The 18,887-nt window shown below is 45.0% G+C and overlaps 1 protein-coding gene across 2 annotated transcripts in view; it reads left to right on the forward strand.

The window, feature by feature from the left end:
- The window catches only part of kiaa1328 (KIAA1328 ortholog), a gene marked incomplete at its 3' end in the record, with an annotated part of 70,616 nt that overhangs the window by 3,556 nt on the left and 48,173 nt on the right, over window positions 1-18,887 (forward strand). For both annotated transcript variants that reach the window (XM_084316055.1, XM_084316054.1), the window contains 2 exons: window positions 1,629-1,729; window positions 5,524-5,639. In XM_084316055.1, the coding sequence (XP_084172181.1) occupies window positions 1,629-1,729; window positions 5,524-5,639 (217 nt within the window). The remainder of the gene's footprint in view (window positions 1-1,628; window positions 1,730-5,523; window positions 5,640-18,887) is intronic.

Raw genomic sequence — 18,887 nt, forward strand, 5'->3', positions numbered from 1 at the left:
TCAAATGCAAAGTAGATTTTTCTGGGGGGGATTATTACTAGGGATGCACCGAATGGGAGATTCTTGGCCGAAACCGATACCGAAAATAGGAAACAGTTGGCCGAAAACCGAAAGCCGAAAGGCCGAAAATGATTCATAGAATAGAATTATTTTTTACCAATGTTGTTCAGCTACCTGATTATGGAAAAATATATGATTATGGCTAAACTTAACTTAAATAATAAATAATCACTATTATGGGTCTTTTTGTATCACAAACAGTACTGTATTTGCAAATCTGGTATGTCATAAATGTATAGATGTAGCAGTACTGTCTATCTGTATGTCATGTATGTCATATATGTCCTGATGAATTGAAAATGGGGGACCCTGATGTAAACAAGACGAAAGTCTTTCTCTATGTCTGGATCCCCTTAACAATTGTGTGTATTGAGCTGTACTGTATTGTACCCATTCTGCAATCTGTTAATAAAGTTTTCAATCAATCAATCAATCAATCAGAGAGAGAGAGAAAGAGGGGGAGAGAGAGAGAGAGGCGGACATCTGTGCTCTACTGAGCACACCTTTCTAGTCCCCAGATGACTTTGGCACAGTAGACAGCGTCAATGTGAGAGAAACAATCTCTCCCCCTCTCGCTCTGAATAATATGCATATTAGATCACTCAAGTGATATATATAGTAAATAAGGATAAAGTATGTTAAAGACGCATTTATTGGACTTGTTGCGTGCAGAGTTTACATACTGTAGAAACAGCACGACTCCCGAGGAGATGCATTGCTCCCGAGTCCCAAGAGGAGTATCACGCAGGACAGACAGCGTCAATGTGAGAGAAACAATCCCTCCCCCTCTCGCTCTGAATAATATGCATATTAGATCACTCAGTGATATATATAGTAAATAAGGATAAAGTATGTTAAAGACGCATTTATTGGACTTGTTGCGCGTGGAGTTTACATACTGTAGAAACAGCGCGACTCCCGAGGAGATGCATTGCTCCCGAGTCCCAAGAGGAGTATCACGCAGGACTGAAGAGCTCACAGCGCGCATGTAATGAATCCGCGTTTTGATGACATCATCACAACAACACGCGTTAGGTTGCTTCTGTTTCGGTGATATATTTTCGGTGAAAAAACTCTTTCGGCCGAAAGCCGAAAGGCAATTTTTGGCCATTTTCGGCCGAAAACTTTCGGTGGCCGAATTTTCGGTGCACCCCTAATTATTACAGGCTAGCATGTGTCAATGATTAGCAACAACAGTTTTTTGTAAGGGTCCCGCCTCCACCAATCACATGCGGCTCCCTTTGTGTGTGTGTGAGAGCAAGAGAGAGAGATAGTTCTCCAACTTGTGTGAGTTGCAGTGATCTCCTGGTTGTTCCCCACATAGGTTATCTAACTATTGCACTGCTGCAACTAGAAACACTGGCCTGGCCTGCTTCTAAGTTCAGTGGCCTGACTGCATAATAAAAAAGAAAAAATTAGATTTTTATTTAATTTATTTTTTTTAAATCATCTGGCGACCCCCCCGCGGCGGCTTGCGACCCCCCGACTATAGTATGACTTGTGCCCAACACTGACAACAGCTTTATGCTTAAGTACTAAATATTTTAATAATTTGTCTATTCCCCCAGGCAATGTCGGAGACCAGCAAAGCTAAGAGCCAGGCCTGCCTGAAGGACCTCTGTCCCGAGGATAAGCGCCGCATCGCCAACCTCGTACAGGAATTGGCCAGGTAGGGTAATAATTTATGACTGTAATAACTTTAAAAGCAGTGTTGCAGTAACTTGTATGTGTGTACAGTATACACAGAGAAGCATGCCGTGCAGTCATTGATACCTAATAAAGGAGACCATGTATTAATTCACGTCATTGCATTGTGAGCTACCGGGGGTGTAACAGTACTCCAAATGATTCCATGCGACCACACAAGCACCCTTATTACACACACACACTGCTGCCTTGTATTTTATAGTTTGTATATATTATTATTATATTATATAGTTTTCGTTTATAGTTCATAGTTTATAGCTTTAGTTTATAGTTCATCGTTTATTTATAGTTTATTTAGTTTATAGTTATAGATTGTATAGATAGGATGTTGTACGTATTATGTTTACAAATCTACTACGGTTGAAGAGCCGGGAAAAACAAGCACATCACGTTTTTCTGAATGTATGTACCTTTTAAAAAAGCAATAACATAACAATAAAATAATCTGACTCTGAGTGATTTTGGGATTAAGTAGATCCTTACCTCGCAAAAAAATGTCCCATGCTACAAGACATATGGAAACTAAAGGGAGACTAAATTATATATTTCTTTATTGTTTATTCAGATTTACAGATTTTCTTTTGGAGAGACACAAAATATCAAGTTTTCATATACATTTACATTTGGTCATTTAGCTGAACGCTTTTATCCAAAGCGACTTACAAGTTCTGTACGACAAGTCATCAGGAAGGGCACAACTCTATCAGCTGAGTAACAATGTTCATCAAAGGGTTGAGTGCTACAGTGTTAGTTTATTAGGACAAGTGCATGACAGATATTTTTTTCTTTTATATAATGACCATTTAATTGCAGTAACATGGGATTGTAAAGCAGAAGAAAACATTTTATAAAAAATATAAGCATATAGATACTTTGCGTCACTGTATCGATATTATATCTGCACGCAACATATCATGATAAACCCAGATAAAACTAATGTCATTTAAATATCGTGATAAACCCCTAGATAAAACTAATGTCATTTAAATATCGTGATAAAACCCTAGATAAAACGAATGTCATTTAAATATCGTGATAAACCCCAGCCTAGATAAAACTGATGTAATTTAAATATCGTGATAAACCCCTACGTAAAACTAATGTCATTTAAATATTGTGATAAACCCCTAGATAAAACTAATGTCATTTAAATATTGTGATAAACCCCTAAAACGAATGTCATTTAAATATCGTGATAAACCCCTAGATAAAACAGATGTAATTTAAATATCGTGATAAACCCCTAGATAAAACGAATGTAATTTAAATATCGTGATAAACCCATAGATAAAACTAATGTCATTTAAATATTGTGATAAACCCCTAGATAGAATAGAATAGACTTTTAATTGTCATTGCACACAAGTGTACAACGAAATTTCAGGGGAGCTCCCACAGACCGTAGTACAATATACATACATGTAACACATAACACTGTACATATAACAGAATATTTCAAATAATAAAGTGCATGATGAGCGTGAGCGGTAACAGTGGTTATCAAGTCCAGGTAAAGTGCATGGTGCACGTGAGGGGACAGTCAATGAGAGTTTAACAGTCTGACTGCTTGGGGGAAAAAGCTGTTCATAAATCTTGAACTCTTGGCATGTATGGACCGGTATTTCCTCCCTGAGGGAAGGAGCTGAAAGAGGTGATGTGCTGGGTGAGACTGGTCCTTGATGATACACTTGGAGCGGTGGAGGCAGCGGGAGGTGAAGACGGAGGTGATGTTTGGTAGAGGAGTCCCGACGATCCTGCCTGCCGCCTTCAACACCCTCTGTAGAGCCTCTTGCTCTGACTTTGTGCAGCTGGAGAACCACACAGACAGTAGGTCAGCACACTCTCAACCGCACAATGATAAAAGTTGACAAGGAGATTTGGTGGCAGGCCAGCCTGCTTCAGCTTCCTTAGGTAGTATAGGAGTTGCTGAGCTTTCCCGATCACTGAGGCGGTGTTGGTGCTCCAAGACAGGGTCTCACTCACACTGAGACCCAGGAACTTGAACTCAGTGACCCTCTCCACTGCCTCGTTGTTGATGAGCAGAGGGGAGTGGTCAGGCCTTGATCTTCTGAAATCCACTATGATCTCTCTTGTTTTCTTTATGTTGAGCGCCAGGTTGTTGTTGTCACACCAGGCTGTAAGGTCTTCCACCACTCATTGTTGTTTGTTATGAGACCCACAACTGTGGTATCGTCTGCGAACTTGATGATGCAATTGGAGGGGTAGGAGGGGGAACAGTCATGTGTGAGGCTGAGCAGGGTGTACAGTAATGGGCTGAGTACGCAACCCTGCGGGGCGCCGGTGCTGAGAGACAGGGTGGACGAGGTGTAGTTGCCCAGCCTGACGGCTTGTGTGCGGTTTGTGAGGAAGTCCAGCACCCAGTTACACAGTATGTTACACAGACCCAGGGTTTGGAGTTTGCTGATGAGTTTACGGGGGAGTATAGTGTTGAAGGCAGAGCTATAGTCGACAAGATAAAACTAATGTCATTTAAATATTGTGATAAACCCCTAGATAAAACTAATGTCATTTAAATATCGTGATAAACCCCTAGATAAAACGAATGTCATTTAAATATTGTGATAAACCCAGAGATACAACTAATGTCATTTAAATATCGTGATAAACCCCTAGATAAAACTAATGTCATTTAAATATTGTGATAAACCCAGAGATACAACTAATGTCATTTAAATATTGTGATAAACCCCGTGATAAAACTAATGTCATTTAAATATCGTGATAAACCCAGATTCAGATTCAGATTCAGACAACTTTATTGATCCCCGTGGGGCAATTCATATTTGCAGCTTCACCACAAGCAACAAAGACAAACAAACAACAAAACATCTCAACGACAGCACGGAAAATAAAAAGAGAAACACTCCATGTGATACAATCCAGCAATAAAAGTAAAAGTGAAAACAGACAACCAAGTGCAAAAGGCTACTTAAAATGACTACTGTCTGTGTTTAAAAGTCTGATAAAACCCTGTGATAAAACTAATGCCATTTAAATATCGTGATTAACCCCGTGATAAAACCAATGTCATTTAAATATCGTGATAAACCTCGTGATAAAACTAATGTCATTTAAATATCGTGATAAACCCTGTGATAAAACTAATGTAATTTAAATATTGTGATAAACCCAGTGATAAAACTAATGTCATTTAAATATCGCAATAAACCCTGTGATAAAACTAATGTAATTTAAATATCGTGATAAACCCCTAGATAAAACTAATGTCATTTAAATATCGTGATAAAACTAATGTCATTTAAATATCGTGATAAACCCCTAGATAAAACTAATGTCATTTAAATATCGTGATAAACCCTGTGATAAAACTAATGTCATTTAAATATCGTGATAAAACTAATGTCATTTAAATATCGTGATAAAACTAATGTCATTTAAATATCGTGATAAAACTAATGTCATTTAAATATCGTGATAAAACTAATGTCATTTAAATATTGTGATAAAACTAATGTCATTTAAATATCATGATAAACCCTGTGATAAAACTAATGTCATTTAAATATCGTGATAAAACCAATGTCATTTAAATAAATATATTATTTGCTTGTATCAATTTCACGGGTTCTCCACTTTTGTCGTGCCGTGGAACAGCAACATAATGCTGGCTCATTCCTCATCAGTCAAAACCTTTCAATTCTGAGCCATTTCAGTTCAGATCTCGGCTAAAATGTGGTCCCAACTGTCTTCTGCATCCGTTCCATTTGACTCCAGGGTGAGCGAGGAGAAGGAGGAGTCGGTGCAGCGGCTGAGAGACGAACAGGAGACGTTTGAGCGCAAGATCCGACACCTGGAGCAGCAGAACGAGCTCATCGTGCAGGAGAGAGGGAGTATCCTTAACCCTACAGGAAACTATTGATTGATCGATTGAACATTGTATTGAACAGATTGCAGAATGGGTACAATACAGTACGGCTCAATATACACAATTGTTAAGGGGGATGCAGACCAGAGAAAGGCTTTCGTCTTGTTTACATCAGGGTACCCCATTTTCAATTCATCATAACATTTATGACATACACGACAATACAGATATACAGTACTGCTACATCCAGACATTTATGACATGCAAGATATACAAATATATATACAGTACTGTTTATTTACAGACAGAGTTTCTAAAAGAGTATATTTGAGGGGGAGGAAACTGTACATTGGGGGGGATTTGGACATTTACCAGGGCCAGTTTTGAATTGCGGCCTCCCTTAGGTGCTTTTTTAGAGCGGTTTTGAAGGAGGGTAGGGATTCACATTATTTTACGGCTGTGGGTAGGGCGTTCCACATTGTTGTGGCATAATTGCAAAACGTGTTTAGTCCCTTGTTTGAGCCGAATCTCGGTTGGACATGATTTGTGGAACTCCCTCTGGTGTTGTGGTCGTGGAATTCACTGATCTTTGGGAAGTATTTCGACATGTACATGGGTACCTTAGTGGTGTAGTGTATCTTGTAGACCAGGCCCATTGCAAGTTGCTGTACTACTACTCTGTCTACTCCAAGCCATTCTAGGTTGTCAAAATGGGCAGGGGTGAGTTTTTATTTTATTTTTTTATTATTTTTAATTGTTTAAATTTATTTTTATTTTTATTCTATTTATTTTTGGGGCTTTCTGTATTTTTCATCCATCCCAATTTAGTCGTCATGCCAATTCCCTTCCTGGTCGTTGCGTGCATTGCCCCACTGTCGGCCTGGCGAGGGTGTAGAACTAACGCATACCTCCTCCGATACATGTGGAGTCAGCCAGCCGCTTCTTTTCACCCGACACCGAGGAGTTTCACTAGTGGGGGAACGTAACGCTATTTCCCCCACATCCCCTCCCTGCTGAACAGACGCCCCGGCCGACCAGTAGTAGTCACAGTTTACAACGACCAGGACACATACCCCACCGGCTTCCCACCGGCTAACACTGCCAATTGTGTTAGTAGGCAAGCCGGAGGTACCGCTGACAGCTAGATTAGATCCCAGAGTCTCTGCGGTGGTAGGCGAGTGCTTAGTCCACTGCGCTACCAGGCCGGTGAGGTGGGTTCTAGGAGTAAGGTCAAGCAGTAGTCTGACCAGTTTGTTTTGTGATGTTTGTAATCTTGTTTTTAGCGCCTTTGAGGTGCTTTGGTACCATGAGGTGCAAGAATAGTCGTAGTACCCTTGAATGAGTGCTCCTGCCAGAGTCTTCAGGGTATTCTTGTTTACCAGAGAGAAGATCTGGTACAAGAATCTTGTTCGTTGGTTGACTTTTTTTTTTATTACATTGGATGCCATTTTGTCACTGGAAAGATTAGCCTCTAGGATGGAACCCAGGTATGTAATTTCATCTTTCCTTGTGACAATATTGTCACCCACTGTAACAGAGTGTGTTTGTTGCTGAGTTTGTTATTTGATCCAAAGAGAATGTAGTACTCTGTTTTACCCAGGTCTAATGATAGTTTGTTATCAGCGAGCCAGATGCAGAATCTGCCGAGTTCAGAGCTGAGGGCTTTTTCAACCTGTAACTTGTTCTTGTCAGAGACCAGCAGGGCTGAGTCGTCCGTGAACAGGAACAAGTTGCAGTCACAAGCTGATGACATGTCATTTTCATAAATTAGGAACAGTAGCGGGCCTAGTATGCTTCCTTGTGGAACACCACAGCTCACTGGGAGGGGGGGGGGGGGGGGGTAGACTACTACACTACTAGGCTGTGTGAGAGAGGGAGTATCCTTAACCCCACAGGAAACAAAACTACTAGACTGTGAGAGGGGGAGTATCCTTAACCCCACAGGAAACAAAACTACTAGACTGTGAGAGAGAGGGAGTATCCTTAACTCCACAGGAAACAAAACTACTAGACTGTGAGAGAGAGGGAGTATCCTTAACTCCACAGGAAACAAAACTACTAGACTGTGAGAGAGAGGGAGTATCCTTAACTCCACAGGAAACAAAACTACTAGACTGTGAGAGAGAGAGGGAGTATCCTTAACCCCACAGGAAACAAAACTACTAGACTGTGAGAGAGAGGGAGTATCCTTAACCCCACAGGAAACAACTACTAGACTGTGAGAGAGAGAGGGAGTATCCTTAACCCCACAGGAAACAACTAATAGACTGTGAGAGAGAGAGGGAGTATCCTTAACCCCACAGGAAACAACTAATAGACTGTGAGAGAGAGAGGGAGTATCCTTAACCCCACAGGAAACAAAACTACTAGACTGTGAGAGAGAGAGGGAGTATCCTTAACCCCACAGGAAACAAAACTACTAGACTGTGAGAGAGAGGGAGTATCCTTAACTCCACAGGAAACAAAACTACTAGACTGTGAGAGAGAGAGGGAGTATCCTTAACCCCACAGGAAACAAAACTACTAGACTGTGTGAGATGACAGTGGCTCAGCAGGTAGTGTGGTCGTCTGGTAATCGGAAGGTTCTCGGTTCAATTCCCGCTCCTCCCGGCAGCGTGTCGAAGTGTCCTCGAGCAAGACTCTTGACCCCCTAATCGCTCCCAATGATCCGAGCAGCTGGATATAATAAAATGGAGATACATTGTGTTAAACAACAGTGTAAACATTCAAAGACGTGGGCGAGGGTCTGTATGTCCTATCGGTTATATTATACGTTACAATAAATATAGAATAGAATAGAAATACTTTTATTATCCCGAGGGAAATTTGACACTAAACCTCCCACCCACTGTGCCTCACTGCCTCACTGAGCACTGAGCGACAGTTACCATCTTCCTGGACTTTTACTTTTTGAAACAACACTGCAATATTACACTGTAGACTTCTGTATATTTTTACTGTAGAATAGAATAGATATTTAAATCTGAATATATATATATATTAGGGATGTCCGATATTATCGGCCGATATTGGCATAAAAATGTGATATCGGAAAATATCGGTATCGGTTAAAAAAAAAGAAATTCGTTTTTTTTACATTTATTTAACCTTTATTTACCCAGGCAAGCAAGTAAGAACAAATTATTATTTTATTTATTGTCAAAGTATGCATAAGAGATATGTAAGGGATAATGTCATTGTCGCAAAATAATTGACCGACACAGAGTTTAAAATACAGAGCCGCCTCGGTGAGGTGTTTTAAACGTCACTGAAGGTCAATTATTTTGCGATGATGACCGAGTATAGCTATACATTATCCCGTTTATTACATGGCTAACTTACTAACAATATACCTAATTCATTTTACAAAATCGACAAGACGAGATCAAATGCAGACGCAGTTCTGTTCTGTGGCTCCGTCCGCTGTCAGCCCAAATAAAGTGATTATTATTATCGCCGGCATCTAATTGCACTGAAACAGTGTGTGTCAGTGGGGCTTGATTGCGAACAGCTGCGCACAGCGGTCATTATTGTTCCACAGAGGTCCGTTATCGAGTATTATCGGACTTCTGACGAGCGCTATTGACCAATCACAAGCAAGCATTTCGGCTAATGTGAAAACGCCATGTAATAAGTAATGTTAATGACCTGAAATTATTCAGTTTTTTGGGCGGGGAAACCCTGCATATATCGGTATCGGTTGATATCGGTATCGGAAATTAAGAGTTGGACAATATCGGTATATCTGTATCGGTAAAAAAGCCAATATCGAGCATCCCTAATATATATACTGTGAGTAATAGTAAAAGTTAACAGTAAACGCAGTTGACCATCCCAACTAGTCAGGAGCCACAGTCTGGCGCTCCCAGGGGCCGACTCCAGCCGGGCGCACATCGTGTCTTCATGGTGTCGGAGGAAACCCACACGGACACGGGGAGAGAGCGTGAAAACTCTAAATAATTTATGCAAGACATAACGGTTGCACCGCCAGGCCGCGTCCTATCCCCCCCCCCCCCCTCTCCGCCAGACGCCAATCCTGTCGAGGTTTCACTGTAAACAAGGATTCCATTACGGTAACCTGGAGTTTATAATTCCCCTCACAGTTAAAAAAGATGGACCTGTAGGTAGGAGCACCGTGTCATGAAGAGGAACCGAACGGTGCTGCGCCCGCTGTAGCCTGCAGGGGGCAGTGTTGACTAAGGTCAGACTCATTGCAGACACTTCATTCCAAAAAACAGGAGACCTTGGAAAACAGATTCAATGAAAATGTTGATGCCTGCTGCTACTGCCGGGTAGTATACTGGTTTTAATATCCCGTGTGGTGATATGAATTTTTCATATAATATATATATACCAGACAGTGCATAGCCGAAATTATTGCTGTAGCTCTTCCAATAGGCAGCAAAATATATATAATTTTAGGCGGTTTTCTGGACCGAGCAGCTCTGGGGGGACTCCCTCCCCACCCCCCCCAAGAGGACCGACCCACCGGAGAGAGATACCTTCAGGGCTTCGGTTCTGTTTGCCTTTTCTCCACCAACAGGAGCGCTGAAGCGACGCGAGCTGCCGCCGGCCTCGGCCTCTTCCCCGGAGGAGCGCGGCGTGGCTGAGCGCGGACGACGAGAGGAAACCAGCGCTTCCGTTCGGCCCCAAAACGGCCAACATTGGAGAATGTAACGTTACTTCACGTCCTCAAATCAAATCAAATCTAATTTATCTGTAAGGCCCGACAACACGCGTTAATAATGTCCCCCATGGGCCGGACACGTCTTCTTTAACACTAGCACAGCCGACAAGGGGTCACATGACCCCTAGGCATTTTCAATAAATGTATCCTCGTCACTCGGTCGAGCTCCAGCTCTGTCACTCAATGACTTTTCCTAAAAGTACCCGTTTTATCTGCAGCACGGTTTCTGAAATTTCAAAATGACTTCAGGAAAATGTAATTAGAACGTTATTCCACATATATATGGATTATATATGTGGAAAGTCACAGCACTTTGCGAGCGTCTAGCGCAGGGGTGGCCAACCCATGGCTCGCGAGCCGCATGTGGCTCTTTGCCCGTCAATGTGTGGCTCTTCCATCAAAAAAAATCTAATTTCTTTTTAATATTTGTATTTATTATTATTTAAAAAAATATATAATAATAATGTGTCACTCAAACCTGTGGTAAACCTCATATTTTTATATTAACAGGTAATTATATAGTTTACACTGTTTATTTGTCTCATATTTCTCATATAAGCTGTGGGGTCATCTGACCCCTTCCGGCGGGAATCAGTGACATTTTCTCCATGGCTGTTCTAGTGTTAAACAAGTCAAGAAGAAACATCACAATAAGTCAAGAACAAAACAAAAACACCATAAAGTCCAAACATTTTAAATGAATGCAACCCTCCCAGACAGACCCCACGCGAAGGCAAGGACAAACTCACTAAAACCTAGCAATAGGGGGGAAAATGTACCACAGGCAGTGTGGAGGAGAGAAACCTTAGAAGGGCCGTTCTTAGATGTCGGTGATAGTAGTGTTGCAGTAAAACAGGCGAAACGCACATTATAAGCACAATGGCAGCGACGGTGGCTCAGGAGGTAGAGCAGGCCGGCGTCCGGTAGGTTCACCTGTTCGATTCCCGGCTCCTCCCGGGCAGCGTGTCGGAAGTGTCCTTGAGCAAGACACATAACCCCCCCTCCCCCCCCCCCCCCCCCTAACTGCTCCCGGTGAGCAGGTCGGCACCTTGCGTGGTTGTTTCCTCCTCCTCCGCCGTCTGTGTGTGAACGTGAGGAATAAGTTGTTAAGCGTTTTTGGATAAAAGCCGTTATATAAATGCAGTCGATTTACCATTTACGACGCTGCTTAACTTCTACTTAATCTTTAATGGATCCACTGAAAAAAGTAATTGTTTTCTGGGCAATAGATTGATCACTTTTACAACTAAAACATTTCCCGGTTGATAACGACACGAGTGCTAATATGGCCACTTTAAACTTTAAATACCTAATCGACAAACGCAAGACTGTTCTGACGGCACAGTGTTGATTTAATAATAATAATAATAATAATAAATTAAATTTAAAGCGAGAAGCGCCTTTCTCAGACTCAAGGACACTCTACAAAGAGAGAGAGAGAAGCTATATAAAAGAAAGGGTAAAAAATATGAATATATATGTATAGTAACAACGGGAAAGAATAAAACAAATAAGATTAAAAAAAAAGGAAGCAAGGTGCTGTCCAATTGGACGAAACGGTAACAAGAAAATTAACAAAAACAACGGGATATGTGGCTTAAAAGAGTCAGGGGGTGGGCTACTTGGGAGCAGGTGGGAAATGGCTTCAATGCGTACCGTTGGTATTTGTACTACAATGTGAGGTTGACTTGGGCCTTTGGCACGTCAGTCTCTCTAGCCCCCGCGCACAGCAGAGCACTCTTAACTAGGGATGGGTACGACCGAATCACGTCGGATCCGCCAGTGCCACATTTTGCTACTGTTAAATTATAATTTTTTTAAGTCCGATGACGTCAACGTTTCGTTTACCGCTAAACGGAACCTATGAAGTGTGCCGCACGTTCACGTCAATGTTCACACACGCACACACACACACAATACACGCTTAGTCCTACACCTAGGATTTGACTTGATTCAACAAAGCAGTCCAGCCGAAAACGGTCGCAAGTGTTGTTTACACTTTACAAAGCTAGATGCAGACAATGCTGGCTGCAATATTATATACAGTATATATTAACAAATGTTTCTAAATAAATAATAATGATAATAAATTAGTTGAAGTTTGGAATTTGTCTTTTTACAATTTGGTTGGTAGAATACATTTTTAGAGACTAAAGTACCGAAAAAAGGTACCGTTGGGTACCGGTATCGATTCACAGGACAGTTAAACCATGTAACCAAAATAAATATATACTGTAACCTTTGTCAGACGAGACATTCGTATTTTGTCTTACACTAACGTAACCTTCCTGGGTTAGCCGGTAAACAAAGCGCTGTGTGTTCGAATCCTCCCCAGGCCCCCCCCCCGTCAGAGGCGGTCGTTAGGTTTCTCATCAAGCCGATTGCTGATCGGTCAGCAGAAGGTGTAGTCGTTGACGTCGTAGCCGCAGACAGCTGTTCCCCCCCCCCCCCCCCCTCCCACACACACACCTACCGCCCTCCTTAACCACTCCGCTCAGGTCAGACCCGCAAACATGGCCAGCAGTCAATTTAGGTAGAAAAATAACTGTGGAATATGAAGAGTAATCGACCTGGCTGGTAAACTGTGCAATTGGCAGCGGCGTCAGGGGGGCGGGGGGGGGGGCTAACGAAGGAAAGCGCAACTCAATTAAAGGCACTTTGGCTCAGAGACTTGGCATTTACACCAAACTTCTAAACTCCATTAAAAAGGCATTTGAGAGGACAAAACCTTTCGTTATCAAACACCCCCCAGGGGTTAGGGGGGGGGGTAGTCTTTTTTTGAAAGTACACGCAGGAGTCACGGAGGATCTTCTGAGACGGAAGGTTCCGGCGTGTCTCTCCGAAAGGTTAAAGGAGACACCAAAGGCAAACGTACCGAAGGAAGGAGCGTCTCGTCGGGTCTAATTCCATTACAGACGGCCTTATCTCACGGAGCCGGGGTTCAGGGTTATCCAGGGCTCGTACATATACCCCCCGAAGCCATCTAGGACGAGGAGGAGAATCATCCCTGATATTTACTATGTTCTGCTGACATTCAGAGCGGGATGAAATGTCAGATTATTATTATAAATACCCCCCCCCCCCCCCCCTCCCGCTGTGATACACCAATTTGTGCACCCGGAACATCCGAGGCACAGCGAGCGCCGGGGCTAATGCCGTTTGGCTGAAACGAGGCTTGAGTGATTCCTTCAGGCCACGGAGCGGTGTGACGTGTCTGACTGTGACCCGTCTGTGTGATGTGTCTGACTGTGACCTGTCTGTGTGACTGACGTGTCTGACTGACATGTCTGACTGTGAAGTGTCTGACTGTGACATGTCTGACTATGTGACGTGTGACTGACGTGTCTGACTGTGTGACGTTTCTGACTGTGACGTGTTTGACTGTGTGTCGTGTCTGACTGTGTGACGTGTCTGACTGTGTGACGTGTCTGACTGTGACGTGTTTGACTGTGTGACGTGTCTGACTGTGTGACGTGTCTGACTGACGTGTGACTGTGTGACTGTGACGTGTCTGACTGTGAAGTGTCTGACTGTGTGTCGTGTCTGACTGACGTGTCTGACTGTGTGACGTGTCTGACTGTGTGACGTGTCTGACTGTGACGTGTCTGACTGTGTGACGTGTTTGACTGTGACGTGTTTGACTGTGTGACGTGTCTGACTGTGTGACGTGTCTGACTGTGTGACGTGTTTGACTGTGACGTGTTTGACTGTGTGACGTGTCTGACTGTGTGACGTGTCTGACTGACGTGTGACTGTGTGACGTGTCTGACTGTGACCTGTCTGTGTGACTGACGTGTCTGACTGTGTGACGTGTCTGACTGTGACGTGTCTGACTGTGTGACGTGTCTGACTGTGACGTGTCTAACTGTGTGACGTGTCTGACTGTGACGTGTCTGACTGTGACCTGTCTGTGTGACTGACGTGTCTGACTGTGAAGTGTCTGACTGATGTGTCTGACTGTGTGACGTGTTTGACTGTGACATGTTTGACTGTGTGACGTGTCTGACTGTGACGTGTCTGACTGTGTGACGTGTCTGACTGTGACGTGTCTGACTGTGTGACGTGTGACTGTGTGACGTGTTTGACTGTGTGACGTGTCTGACTGTGTGACGTGTCTGACTGTGTGACATGTCTGACTGTGACGTGTCTGACTGTGTGACGTGTTTGACTGTGTGACGTGTCTGACTGTGTGACGTGTGACTGACGTGTCTGACTGTGTGACGTGTTTGACTGTGTGACGTGTGACTGTGACGTGTCTGACTGTGTGACGTGTGACTGACGTGTCTGGCTGTGACGTGTCTGACTGTGACGTGTCTGACTGTGTGACGTGTTTGACTGTGACGTGTTTGACTGTGTGACGTGTTTGACTGTGTGGCGTGTGACTGTGACGTGTTTGACTGTGTGACGTGTCTGACTGTGTGACGTGTCTGACTGTGTGACATGTCTGACTGTGACGTGTCTGACTGTGTGACGTGTTTGACTGTGTGACGTGTCTGACTGTGTGACGTGTGACTGACGTGTCTGACTGTGTGACGTGTTTGACTGTGTGACGTGTGACTGACGTGTCTGGCTGTGACGTGTCTGACTGTGACGTGTCTGACTGTGTGACGTGTTTGACTGTGACGTGTTTGACTGTGTGACGTGTTTGACTGTGTGGCGTGTGACTGTGACGTGTTTGACTGTGTGACGTGTCTGACTGTGTGACGTGTCTGACTGTGTGACGTGTCTGACTGTGACGTGTCTGACTGTGTGACGTGTTTGACTGTGTGACGTGTCTGACTGTGTGACGTGTGACTGACGTGTCTGACTGTGTGACGTGTTTGACTGTGTGACGTGTGACTGTGACGTGTCTGACTGTGTGACGTGTGACTGACGTGTCTGGCTGTGACGTGTCTGACTGTGACGTGTCTGACTGTGTGACGTGTGACTGACGTGTCTGACTGTGACGTGTCTGACTGTGAAGTGTCTGACTGTGACATGTCTGACTATGTGACGTGTGACTGACGTGTCTGACTGTGTGACGTTTCTGACTGACGTCTCTGACTGTGACGTGTCTGACTGTGACGTGTCTGACTGTGTGACGTGTCTGACTGTGTCATGTTTGACTGTGACGTGTCTGACTGTGAATTGTTTGACTGTGACGTGTCTGACTGTGACGTGTGTGACGTGTCTGACTGTGATGTGTCTGACTGTGACGTGTCTGACTGTGTGACGTGTCTGACTGTGTGACGTGTTTGACTGTGTGACGCGTCTGACTGTGACGTGTGACTGACGTGTCTTGACTGTGTGACGTGTGACTGTGACGTGTTTGACTGTGAAGTGTCTGACTGTGTGACGTGTCTGACTGTGTGACGTGTCTGACTGACGTGTCTGACTGTGTGACGTGTCTGGCTGTGACGTGTCTGACTGTGACGTGTCTGACTGTGTGACGTGTTTGACTGTGAAGTGTTTGACTGTGACGTGTTTGACTGTGTGACGTGTTTGACTGTGTGACGTGTGACTGTGAAGTGTTTGACTGTGACGTGTCTGACTGTGTGACGTGTCTGACTGTGACGTGTCTGACTGTGTGACGTGTCTGACTGTGTGACGTGTCTGACTGTGTGACGTGTCTGACTGTGACGTGTCTGACTGTGACGTGTCTGACTGTGTGACGTGTTTGACTGTGAAGTGTTTGACTGTGACGTGTTTGACTGTGTGACGTGTCTGGCCGTATGACGTCAACTTGTCAGCCATGAAGGTAACCGCACCAGGATAGCTTTTTAGCAAGTAGCTAATCAGACGCCATCGCTTTTGGGATTTACTCGACACACCCATTTATTATTAAAAAACATAAAGTTGGGCGGCCGGATAGCGCAGCGGACTAAGCGTCTGTCTACCACCACAGAACCAGTGGGATCGAATCCGGCTGTGGTGCCTCCGGCTTGGCCGACCGTCCATACAGACACAATTGGCAGCGGGTGGGAAGCCGGCGAGGGTGGGTCCTGGTCGTTGTAAACGGCGACTCCTACAGTTTGGTCGGGGCGCCTGCACAGCAAGGGAAGGATCTAAGAGAGGTAGTGTGAACTTCCTCACGTTACACTCTCCCAGTGAGAGTCCGCGCTGCCAGGTGAAAAGAAGCGGTGGGCTGGGTACACATGTGTCGGAGGAAGCGTCTCCACCCTCCCAGACCGACGGTAGGGGGTTAGAGTGCGCAACGACCAGGAAGGGGGATTGGGAATTGGCATAACGACTAAAATTGGGTGGGAGAAAAATCGAAAAAAGGAGGAAAAAGATGATAAAAAAAAATAAACATAAAGTTAGGCCTATGACCACCATGGTCATACGGCATTATTCAATGTACATATATCAACGAATGGTTATCACAGACACGAGCCACATCGTTACTAGAGAGAACTCGATGAGTTAACGCCGTACTGGACTGGCAGGTGGACAGGAAGTGAAGTGAGTCACTGGCTCAAGTTAAATCAAATGAAGCCTGTTGCTACATCAGGTACAAACAATGGAGCGCCACTTAGTGACCAAAACATGGCACTGCAACTAAATAATAACAACAAAAAATATAAAACGGGCACATTTGTGACCGTTTACAGGCCCGTTAGGACGTGTCATTGGCCCCCGGGGTCAGATCCGATCTGGGGGTGATCCTGTGTGAGATCCGATCCCAAGTGCTCCGGGCTCTCGAGCGCGTCTCTCTCTCCACGCCGCCTGACGCTAGGACACGTCTTCCGCACGGCATCTCGAGTGATCCCATCTCGCCTTCCCCCGCTCCGTATGCAAATAAACACTTATGCCGACGCCCACGGGCTACTAAAGATGCAGCACGCAGGTTATATAATGTAATAAGAGCGTGCGCTGTGTCACCGTGAGATCCCCTTCGTTCAGAGAGACGGCGCGGCGCCTCAGACGCCTCCCGACAGGAGCATCGCATCAAGTAACCGGCCGGACAGTTCTGACTCTCATTACAGTGTCACGCACTGCTCATCTTGATCTCTCTCTCTCTCTCTCTCTCTCTCTCCCCCTCTCTCTCTCTCTCTCTCTCTCTCCCCCTCTCTCTCTCTATCTCTCTCTCTCTCTTCTCTCTCTCTCTCTCTCTCTCTCTCTCTCTCTCTCTCTCTCTCTCTCCCCCTCTCCCTCTCTCTCTCTCCCCCTCTCTCTCTCTCTCTCTCTCTCTCTCTCTCTCTCTCTCTCCCCCTCTCTCTCTCCCTCTCCCTCTCCCTCTCCCTCTCTCTCTCTCTCTCTCTCTCTCTCTCTCTCTCTCTCTCTCTCTCTCTCTCTCTCTGTCTCTGTCTCTGTCTCTGTCTCTGTCTCTGTCTCTGTCTCTGTCTCTCTCTCTCTCTCAGGGTGCTGGGAGTGAGATTGACGTGAGCGGAGGTGTTTGTGGAGGTTTTTCTTTTCTTCTATTTTTCCTTTTTTTTGTTCTTATTTTTCCCGTTTCTTTTCTATGTGCACAGTGAGGTGTGGTTTTATGGGTTATTTTCCTATCAGGGTAACTGGTGTAAGTGTACAGTGTTGGAGGCGAGTGTATTGTTTGGTGAGTGGAGGCGGCCGGTGACATGGCCTCGCAATCAGCAGGACCTGAGTCTGTGTCGCTCAGACACGGGGTGAGGTGTGTCCCCGAGGGGACTGCTACGGTGGAGGAAGTTTTGAAAGCTGTCGGCGAGCAGGTAGGATGCGAAAATCTCGCTTATGCATCGCTGATGAATAAGGCTGTGGTGGTTTTTCTGAAAAAGGAAAGTTTGGTAAACAAAGTAATTGCGAGTGGCATTTTTGTGAGGGATGTGCTTGTGGCCGTTTCGCCGCTGTCGGCTCCTGCTACACGGGTAGTCGTGTCTAACGTGCCGCCGTTTATCAAAGACGAGGCTCTGTCGAGAGAGCTGATGCGCTTCGGGAGGTTTGCGAGTGGTTTCAGACCTATTGCTCTTGGGTGTAAGGAACCTGGGCTGAAGCATGTACTCTCGTTGCGTCGCCAAGTGTTTATGTATTTGAAAAGCGCAGACCAAACGTTAAATGCTAGTTTCACTGTGAAGTTTGGGGAGAGCTTGTATGCTGTGTATGCGAGTACTGACAGCTTGCGCTGTTTTGAGTGCGGGGATATTGGACATAAGCGATTCGCTTGTCCGCATCCAAAGCGCGCAGCGGGAGGGGCATCGCGTCAGCTAAGTGAAAAAAGAGTAGAGGTTAATGTGGTAATCACTGCAGAGCAACAGGCAGATACAGGGGGAGTGGAGGATGTTACTGGTGAGACAGAGGGGCTGGTGGTGGAGGGAGAAGCTGTAGGAGGAGGAGAGGGTGATAATGAGACAGAGGAGCTGGTGGTGGAGGGAGAAGCTGCAGGGCCAGGGAGTAACCATGCTCCCGAAACAGGTGCACAGCCAGGGCCGGTGCTAGGTTCATCAGATGGAGGGGGGGCCCCTTTCCCCGTGGTTGTAGGGGGGAGTGAAGTTGACGCAGAGGCCAGTGGTGGTGTGGAGAGAGGGGGGGGCGAAGTGGTGGAGGGGGGGGGGTCAGAATGGGAAGGAGAGGGAAGTTGAGGGGAGCACACTGGTGGATGAGGAGGGGATGGATTTAGGGGGGGGTGCTAAGGAG

This window comes from Notolepis coatsorum, assembly GCF_963971535.1.
Source record: "Notolepis coatsorum genome assembly, chromosome: 6".
Taxonomy (NCBI): Eukaryota; Metazoa; Chordata; class Actinopteri; order Aulopiformes; family Paralepididae; genus Notolepis; species Notolepis coatsorum.